Source organism: Aricia agestis, chromosome 2, assembly GCF_905147365.1.
Source record: "Aricia agestis chromosome 2, ilAriAges1.1, whole genome shotgun sequence".
Classification (NCBI taxonomy): Eukaryota; Metazoa; Arthropoda; class Insecta; order Lepidoptera; family Lycaenidae; genus Aricia; species Aricia agestis.
Window position 1 is genome coordinate 21,821,644 of NC_056407.1, and position 9,572 is coordinate 21,831,215.

General features: G+C 39.0%; 2 protein-coding genes and 1 non-coding gene across 4 annotated transcripts; 1 reads left to right on the top strand and 2 right to left on the bottom strand.

The window, feature by feature from the left end:
* Positions 1 to 603: 603 nt before the first annotated feature.
* Positions 604 to 5,278, bottom strand: LOC121738114 (RNA-binding protein 42). Its single transcript, XM_042129963.1, has 8 exons — positions 5,192 to 5,278; positions 5,045 to 5,111; positions 4,757 to 4,970; positions 4,141 to 4,338; positions 3,786 to 3,926; positions 2,597 to 2,713; positions 1,923 to 2,061; positions 604 to 753 (listed from the first exon to the last, which is right to left on the bottom strand). The coding sequence occupies exons 2-8, from the start codon at positions 5,089 to 5,091 to the stop codon at positions 620 to 622; spliced, it is 990 nt and encodes a 329-aa protein (XP_041985897.1). The 5' UTR covers positions 5,092 to 5,111; positions 5,192 to 5,278; the 3' UTR covers positions 604 to 619.
* Positions 1,296 to 1,369, bottom strand: Trnat-agu. Its single transcript has one exon. It is a non-coding gene; the product is annotated as a tRNA-Thr (tRNA).
* Positions 5,279 to 7,927: 2,649 nt separating the features above from the next.
* Positions 7,928 to 9,085, top strand: LOC121738124 (RNA-binding protein 7). 2 transcript variants are annotated; one of them, XM_042130011.1, is made up of 3 exons: positions 7,928 to 7,941; positions 8,255 to 8,350; positions 8,428 to 9,085. In XM_042130011.1, the coding sequence occupies exons 2-3, from the start codon at positions 8,264 to 8,266 to the stop codon at positions 9,016 to 9,018; spliced, it is 678 nt and encodes a 225-aa protein (XP_041985945.1). In that variant the 5' UTR covers positions 7,928 to 7,941; positions 8,255 to 8,263; the 3' UTR covers positions 9,019 to 9,085. The 2 variants fall into 2 exon arrangements, with proteins under 2 accessions (XP_041985945.1, XP_041985934.1); XM_042130000.1 differs by lacking the exon at positions 7,928 to 7,941 and having other exon boundaries at positions 8,108 to 8,350.
* The last annotated feature ends 487 nt before the right edge of the window (positions 9,086 to 9,572 follow it).

A 9,572-nucleotide genomic window follows, 5' to 3' on the forward strand; every position in this document is an offset into this window, starting at 1 on the left:
TAATTGACTCCTAAGATACAGCTATAAATAAAATAAACTTTTATTTTACAAATTTATTGTAAGTTTAAATAATATTACGGATCTTTTAATTAAGGGATAACTTAATAACGTATCAAGCATGCCTACTAAGTATTGCAAATAGACTTCACTCACGAGCTTTGAGGATTAGCTAAGTATTGCTCATAAGTAGCTATGGCTCTACTTATACAGGGTGTAACAAAAATAAGTGATAATACTTTAGGGTGTGTACATGTTCCTTGTAGAGAGTTCACTGTGAAAGTAGCAGCGCTGAAAGACCAATTGTTTTTTCACTTTTGTATGTGGAAACTCGTGACTCTGGGGCGCTTGCCCATACAAAAGTGAAAAATTTTTTGGTTTTCAGCGCTGCTACTTTCACAGTGAACTCTCTACAAGGAACACATACACACCCTAAAGTATTATCACTTTTGACATGCAAAAATAATTAAGCCTCACTCAAGATATACAAAACATAAATTCATTGCCAATCTAGTTTCTAGAAATGTAATTTTCAACGCATTTTTACAATCCACACATAATATTATTATGAACGTGAAAGTAACTCTTTCTGCCTAGTAATGAATAGAGTTGTTTAGTTTTGTCAGCTCTTATTTCCGGACATGAGTAGAGAGAGCAGCGCCGCTTTTTCCTTCTCCTTCTTGCGAACGACGTCAAGTGCTCTGTTCTTCCACGTGCTCTTTCTTAGCTTTATCGGCCGACTTCCAACGTACCGACCTGAGAATTAAAATAAAAAAGTTATTGCCACAGCCCGCAAACCAGTATTAACGCAGTTAGACAGGGCCTCCGCTACCATATTATGTGCAATGTGTGCAATGCACACGGGCGCCATCCTCTAGGGGCGCCAAATCGCCGTCTTTAGGGGCGCCAAAACCAAGGACACAAAAAATTTGCCTGAAGGGGCGCCAAAATTCTTTTTTTGCACACATGCGCCAGTAGAACTTACGGGGGCCCTGCAGTTAGATAATATTGAAAACTAGATGACGCCCGCAACTCCGAAATCCATTTATCGCGCGGGAACCGTACATTTTTCCGGGATAAGAGATATCCTTTGTCCTTTCCCGGGGCTGAAAGTATCTCCATACCAAATTTCACCGAAATGGGTTCAGCGGTTTGGGCGTAAAGAGATAACAGACAGACACATTTGGCATTTATAATAATATTATTAGTATGGATGCACTAGTACCACATAATCGTTTGGTATATTAATTTTTATCTACCTTGGAAATAATTAATACAATTTCAAAAAGCAAGTCACTAGGCCCCGGCGAGATTCGAACTCGCGATCTCCTGTTTACTAGACAGGCGCTTTAACCAACTAAGCCACGGCGCCGTCGGACGCGTTCTTAAAATTTCCGCTAGTTAATGTTTTTCAATATAATATAATTTTAATTTGGATCTAAATATAAGTAGAGCTCATAATGGGTTGTAGCCCATTGAATAGCCCATTGTCAATTTAAATATCACTTTAAATCTTACAGGGCGAATAAGAAATAACACATTAACATGGTTAAGTTTCAGATTTTGGATTAATCATTTGATATACGGAGGTCTAGCCTTTAATTAATTAAAGCAGGGGTCGACAAGCAATTTTAGATGGGGTCCGGATACTGTGGGAAATTTTTAACGACGTCCAGAAAAAACACATTTGTCCTATGTAGCGTAAAAATATTATTTTAATTAATAAAGGTATTACGTATACCTTATCAATGTATTAATTGATACTTGGAAAAAAATACATTACAATATTTCGCAGTCTGAGATTCGACCTTTCGCGGTCCGCATACGGACCGCGGTCCACCTGTTGCCTACCGCTGAATTAAAGGCTAGTCGTCCGTACTTCAAAACAATACATACTATCATACATATTTCAAAACAATACATACCATCCATTTCCTTCATCGCCTTGATGAAATCTCCCGGGTCTTTGAAACTAACAAAGCCGAAACCTTTGCTCTTGTTAGTTCTCTTGTCTCTGATCACTTTAGCCCTTTGGAACGAGGCGTATTTGCCGAATGTTCTAGTCTGAAAAAAAATATACAAAATATAAGCAACCTTCATTTCCCAGATCCCACCAGTCTTAACATGCTGAAAAAATCTAAAGAGGACTGCAAAACCCAGGAATAGGTCTATGTTACTATGGAGGAGAGCTATATTCTAACACTAAAATCCCTGACACCTAACACCCTAATGCCCTACAGCCCTAGTCCTAGCCATAGACTCCGTCCGCGTCTTTAATATAGAGATCATCTGTACCTTTATATCATCATCATCATTGAGCGTCATAATTGAAAATACACTAAATGGTAGTCTCATTTCTTTTTATAAGCTTTTCTGGATCATTCCATATAAGCAATTGCAAAGGTTTTTTCGTGCCGAAGCATGGCTCTCCCACGTTAACGTTTAACATGGTATAAAGTGATGAATCGCATATTGTAAGCCTGAGATACTTTTGATTTCAATGGAACAAACACACAATATATAGGTTCCCCCTGTCGCATTGTCAAACTATAAATTTTTCAGTATAATAAAGAAAAAATAATACAAAATATGTAATTACCAGTAGTTCATCAGTAACATCATTGCCCAGGTCCCCACAGAACATGCGGAAATCATCATCAGGCCAGTCCAGAAGAGTCACATCCTCCCACACCTGCCCACCAGCCGTCCGCACCACCTACCAATACCAAATTATTTGATGTGTTGAGTCTCATAAACTTGTGGTATTAACGAATGTTAATACCACAAGTTCAGTTACTCCATGAATATGGGGCGCTTGAATTTTTTTTTTTTTATGAAATAAGGGTGCAAACGAGCAAACAGGTCACCTGATGGAAAGCAACTTCCATCGCCCATGGACACTCGCAGCATCAGAAGAGCTGCAAGTGCGTTGCCGACCTTTTAAGAGGGAATAGGGTAATAGGGGAGGGTAGGGAAGGGAAGGGAAGGGAATAGTTGAGGGTAGGGAAGGGAATAGGGTAGGGGTTAGGGGATTGGGCCTCCGGTAAACTCACTCACTCGGCGAAACACAGCGCAAGCGCTGTTTCACGCCGGTTTTCTGTGAGAACGTGGTATTTATCCGGTCGAGCCGGCCCATTCGTGCCGAAGCATGGCTCTCCCACGTATAAATTTTTACATTTAGCAACTACACTGCAGCGAAGTGACTCGACATTTAAAGTTCTAGAGTAGAGTTTCCCAAACTTATTTTGTCTACCTACTTTACTATTTCTCTATTCTACTTTAAGAACAAAATATATTTTAGCGCCCCCATTGTTTCAATTTAAAATGCATCCTGATGAAATAAATCACCCCCCAGCCTCTACACAACACCCCCCATTTTTTTCTGGGTCCCACACTGCCCCCTTCAGACCTTCAGCTCCCACAAGGTGGTGCAGTGTTATCGCCCACTTTGGGAAAGGCTGTTCTAGACTGTTGTGTTGTGGAGTTTCATTGCCGTGTGGTGCTGTTTAGCTCATATTTCGTAAAAAGAATATTAAGCCATGCCGTGACGCTGTAGTAGTTACAGCTACTGTGGTATCCTGTTTCACCTTTGCAATATATTATATAAAATAACATTCAATCATTAGTCTCTTCATGGACAGGTAGACAACTAAAATTTTTATTCCTGAATATTATAGCAAAAAGTACTTTAAAATAACTTCTATAGAGCTAGTAGTCAATAAAAATTAGGCTGAAGACATGTGATATCTTCAATTCATATCATATTATCATTATAACGCCTATATTACCTTTCTATGTTTCTTCTCCTTCTTGGGTTTGGTGACTATAGTTTCCGTGACGACGGGCGGCGGCGGGGGCGCGGGCGCGGGGGTGGGCGCCGGGGCGGGCTCCACACGTACTGGTGAAGGGGTGCGCTCGCGCTCACGTTTCTGTAAACATTTTAATGCGGATTTTTTGAGATTATGATTCATTTTACTCTACGCCACAGGCGGCGGCAGCATGGGTCGCTACATAAATGTCAGTAGAAAATGATACCTTTAGTCAATGTCACAAGGTGGCATTTTATTTGATTTTTTGTCAGTCGCGGCTAGCCATGTAAAAGACTGAATAGTCACTTTAAGAGAGTGAGATTGCTTGTTTTACCCGTTTTTTCTCCTTCTTGTCTTTTTTCTCCTCATCTTCTAGGGGTTGCTTGTACAGCTTCGGGGCAGCAGACAGCACAACGGGCTGTGGCTTTGGAGGTGGTGGTGGTATCAACTGTGGCCCTGGCATCCCAGGACGGAGGAACGGCATCGGACCTGGAAACCCGTCCGGACCAATTGGAGGTCTTAACCTTTGCACCTGAAATTTACATTAATGCTTCATTCCCAAGCGGCCACATGCGGACGCGATAACTAGAGAATAGCTATTGTCTGGTTTTCCCACGATCGAGGAATTTATTGATAAATTACTGCTGCACTCAGAGTGGAACATTATTTACTTAAATGTATTTAATTCAAAATTTTGATATAAGTCCCATACATTATCTGTCAAACTCTTGATTAAATTGAAGGTATCATAGTTAAATGTCTCTGAGAGCGGTAGGTAATCTTATAAATACAATACAAATCAAATATTACAATTATTATAGTTTATAAAAGCACTACACCAAATAACATTTATAAGCAATAGCATATTTTTGAGCAGTTTTGGAGGAGTTTGTGCACAAACACCGTGACATGAGGATTTTATATATAATAAAGATTGAAATTAAACTTACAGATGCAGGTACCATCATATTAGGTGGCGGAGGGGGTGGTGGTACTGTTGGGAACATGAGTCTCGGCCCCATGGGGTCGAACGGCTGGAGCATCGCCGGAGGTGGGGGCGGAGGAGGCAAAGCCCTGTCCAACTGCTGCTGTACAGCACCAAATGTGCCCGCCCCGATCACCGGCCGCACTATCAGGTCGGATCCAGAAATTTCCGCCTCAAATCTGATACAAGAATAAACAATCAAGTTGTTCAGGTAGGTATATTTTTACTCTATAAATAAAAACAAGTTACTTACCTGGACATTTCATCTTGCATCTGTTGGAGTTTACTACTGTCGTCCATGGTGCTTCTAATGCTTTGAACTAAAAGAAATCCAAAACCTTTACGTAGTTTTAATTATAATTTAACAAATCTATGGTGATGTTACATTAATAGTACGTACATAGTAAACCATTATTGTTCAAGTCAAATTTGTTGATTTAAAGCGCAGATTTAATAATTTTGTGATAATTCCCGTTTATATAATAAATCTAATTTTGTTAATTTCGTAAATTTCGTAAATTAAAAATGCACAAAACGAGGCCTCTATAAAACTTTTCTCAAACGTCAAAAATATTTTGACAATCTGTGACAACTGACAGCTGACGCTTTTTTTTTTTTTCATATAATGGCACTTCAGCTATAACCATGGCCAGTGTCGAGTATAATATTATGGCGGGAAAACAATATTCTTTAATACAATTTTTTATATATTATCGTCAGGTCAGTCAGGTCCAAAGTCTAGTCAAAATCTAAGTATAAAGTCAATACAGTCAAGAAGTCAAGTCGGTCGATTCAGTAAAGTTGTAGGACGCTTTACTAAAACTTTTGATGGAGTTTTGGAGGGAACACAAAAGAGCACGTTTCTGGTTACTTCATCACTTTCCCACACTTGTGCACGATAACGAATATTTAATGGTTAATATCCTACCAATATTACACATTAAAAACCCAGATAACACAATTTTAGGAAAATAATATAAAAACGCAACATCACTCTTTCACATTCTCCCAAAAACTTCCAGCTGACGCTTGACATCGATATTTAATTTCTGTAGTCTACGGCAATTTGGATTAAAGGGCCCATTCATGATTCACGGCAGGCCGCCTTGCCGTCTGTCACAGATTACTAGTATCCGTCCGTCGGCTATGCAGGATAGTGAATGGTGTCGTTGCCGGCCGGCCATGCAGGCGGCAGGCCTGCGACACCATTCACTATCCTGCATGTGTTTCTTATGTCATTGATCCTGCATAAGCCGACGGACGGCAAGGCGACCTGCCGTGAATGGGCCCTATTAAGGTGAGCTCACGGTGAGCTCAGCAGCCTCAGAATCAGGGGACACGACATCGACAGGGTCACAATTACTCACAAAACGCCAGTTGCCAAATGGCAAGTGCCCTAGTATAAAAGGGCCAAGATATTATTAAAATGGTAAATAAATAACACGGCAACTAGTATCTTTTTCAGGCGACTTCTATTAAGTCACAAAAAAACTAACTTTGCAGTGATTAAATATCTTAGCAACTAATAAACTATACAAGCAACAAAAGGCTAGGATCAAAAAAACTAAAAAACGGCTGCTACTGTAAGGTATCAAATATATCAAGCGGGATCAGTGTAAAACTGGATATGGTATTATAAAACCTAATGTGGTGACTAATTTTTCCGAGGGGATATCAAACATTCTTCACTGGCAACTATTGGCTTTCATTATAAAAATACACATTTGGCAGCGATTATTAGGTAGCTTTAAAACTGAAAATGGGTATTATAATAATGTATTTGGATATTAGAATATTGTTTGCAGATTCGTAAATTCTTGAAAAAGGCGGCAAATGCGCTCGTGTGTCTCAGCAGTGCGAGGGCTGCGGAGCGGGGGGTTTTATTTCATTTCATTATTAATGAAAAGACTTAACAGAAGGCCTACTTAACCACGGATACGGAAATGGGGGGAAGGGGGGGCGCAGCCCGCCAAAACAAACCAAAACCAAAACAAACACAATCCAGAAAGTCCAAAATTTGGTTAGGTTAGAACTGTGACTGTGCTGCAGCAGCAGCCGGCGAACGTCACAAAACACGTTGTAGGTTGGGTTAAAGGCGTTAAAAAGTAAGTTACTTAAAGTAAGTAGGTTAATTTAATCCTAAGATTCCCAAGGGGTGCAAGTGCACCACCTGGCACTCCCCTACCGGCGCCCATGATTAATTCAAAACTAATTAAATTAATCGATTTTGATTGACTTAGATTACTTTTCCGTTCGATACATAATTTTTTCACTCCCTTTTGTTACACTTAAGATAGTCAAGAAAAAATTAAATAGACCAAGAATAGTTTTTTTGCATGTCACAATTTGGTTTATTTAGATCCCTAAAAATGTAGCCAAAATAAGTTTTTATGAGATGTTGTTTGTATTTATTTCAGACCTTGGTCAAGTTTATAGACAACCCCATTTTAGAATTTATGAAAGCATATTTTAATTTTTTTATCCGCCAATAATTTGTCACCTTAAAAGGCCCATTCACGGCAGGACTGCACGGCAGTCCTGCAGTGAATGGGTCTCACTGATTGGTTCACACTCGGCGTTTCCGGTCGGCAACGCCGAGTGTGGACCAATCAGTGAAGCCCATTCACTGCAGGACTGCCGTGCAGTCCTGCCGTGAATGGGTCTCTTTAGAAGAAATTCAGTTGCCACAAAAGAAAATCACTGCCAAATAAAATTTAAATAAAACCTCAAAAGTCAATAAAAAGCCGCCGCTTTCTAGTTAAAATGCTATTTTAAGACCCGGAATGGTAACAATTTTGAAAACCGGCGTGAAACAGCGCTTGCACTGTGTTTCGCCGAGTGAGTGAGTTTACCGGAGGCTCAATCCCCTATCCTATTCCCTTCCCTACTCTCCCCTTTTCCCTTCCCTTCCCTACCCTTCCCTATTCCCTTCCCTTCCCTACCCTCCCCTATTACCCTATTCCCTCTTAAAGGCCGGCAACGCACTTGCAGCTCTTCTGATGCTGTAAGTGTCCATGGGCGACGGAAGTTGCTTTCCATCAGGTGACCCGTTTGCTCGTTTGCCCCCTTATTTCATAAAAAAAAAAATTGTCGCCGCGTTAAATACATGCCTTTTAAAATTAATTTCATATTTGTTTTTCTTGAATAAAAGTCTACATTACCTTTTATATCTCTTTGCTTCATAACAGGCTTTTAAGAAATAAAAGTTTTTGTCTCTGACGGCTGACCAAGAAAGAAGAAGCTGAAGAAAAAAATAAAAAAAGAAGAGGGTGATTATTTTGTACAATTTGTTGCGTTTCCAAAATGTTTTTAAATTTTCTCTTTTATGACAATAAGTGTACATAATTTGTAATATTCATTTGGAAAGCGAAGATATTAGCATTTATTGTTACAACTTTTAAACGCAGAAGGCAAATGTGTTAAGATCTGCAAATAAATTGCCACCAACAAACACTTTTCAAAGTCTTTGAAAATGATAGACGAAGACACCAAAACACTGTGGTGTGGTAATTTAGCGGATCAAGTAACTGAGGAAGTACTATATGAGCTGTTTCTGCAAGTAATATTTCTTGTTTTATGATAATTATTTGTCAAATGTATTGCAACAACCTATGAGCGATGTTACTTTGCTTTCAGGCGGGTCCACTAGAAAAAGTAAAGATTCCGAGGGACAGAGATGGGCGACAGAAAAACTTTGCTTTCATAACGTATTGCCACGAAGTGTCTGTGCCCTATGCACTTAACTTATTTCGCGGGACGGCCCTTTTTTATAGAACTTTGAATCTACAAAGCAAAGGTCGAATGGTTATGCTGCCGCCTCCGATCAGGTGTTACGGTCTTGAGATGCCAATGAACTTCCAAAACCAGGACAATGTGGCTCAGCATTTCTTGGAAATGACAGAGAGGTTGAAGCAGGAAAATCCATTGATGTACAGTGCCAATCAGCCACAAGAAAGTAGCCACGATGTTAATCAGCATGCAGCAGACAATCTCGTGATGGCAAGTTTACAGGGTAACTGGTCACACCGACATCATCCGTACAGACCAAAAGACCAGATGCATAGTAGAGATATCAGACACAATGACTCCAATGACTATAGACGGGGAGAGAGCCGGGATAATCATGATTACAGGTACAGTGATACCAAAGACAGGGATGATTATAAATCTCGCAGCAAGCATTCCGGTAGCTGGAGAGAACGGAGAAATCACAGGAGTCGTAGATGATTAATTGGAGTTTGCTCAGAAGACTAAAAAGTTTCAGAATTTTATAAAAAAAAAACATTTAATTTTTACTTTGTTTTAATTGTTATGACTCCAGAAATAAGTTACACTTTGTATGTTGAAACTTTATGACAGTTACAGTAAATCCAGAGTGTTAATGACTGCCTTAATTGTTTTATTATGAAAATTATGGACATTTTTGTATTAAAACACGAAAATTATTGAGACATTAAGATTGTGGATATACTGTACAAGTAATACTATACAGTTTATAATATCGACATATTGATTTCATAATAATATGTTACATAACATTTTTTTAACTATGTACAGAAATAACGAAAAGACCATTGAAAACATTCATAAGACATTTATTTCAATAAATAAGAGAAAACATTCACATGTTGAATTTTTTTAGATTTTGCTGTGTATGGTTGTAGGTATGATTTCTATTTAGATTTTATTACAAAGATGATAACATTCACCACATCAATACAAACTGAAACATCTCTGTAAAATGTAAGTATTTATTAAAATACATTATTGTTTTTGTTATC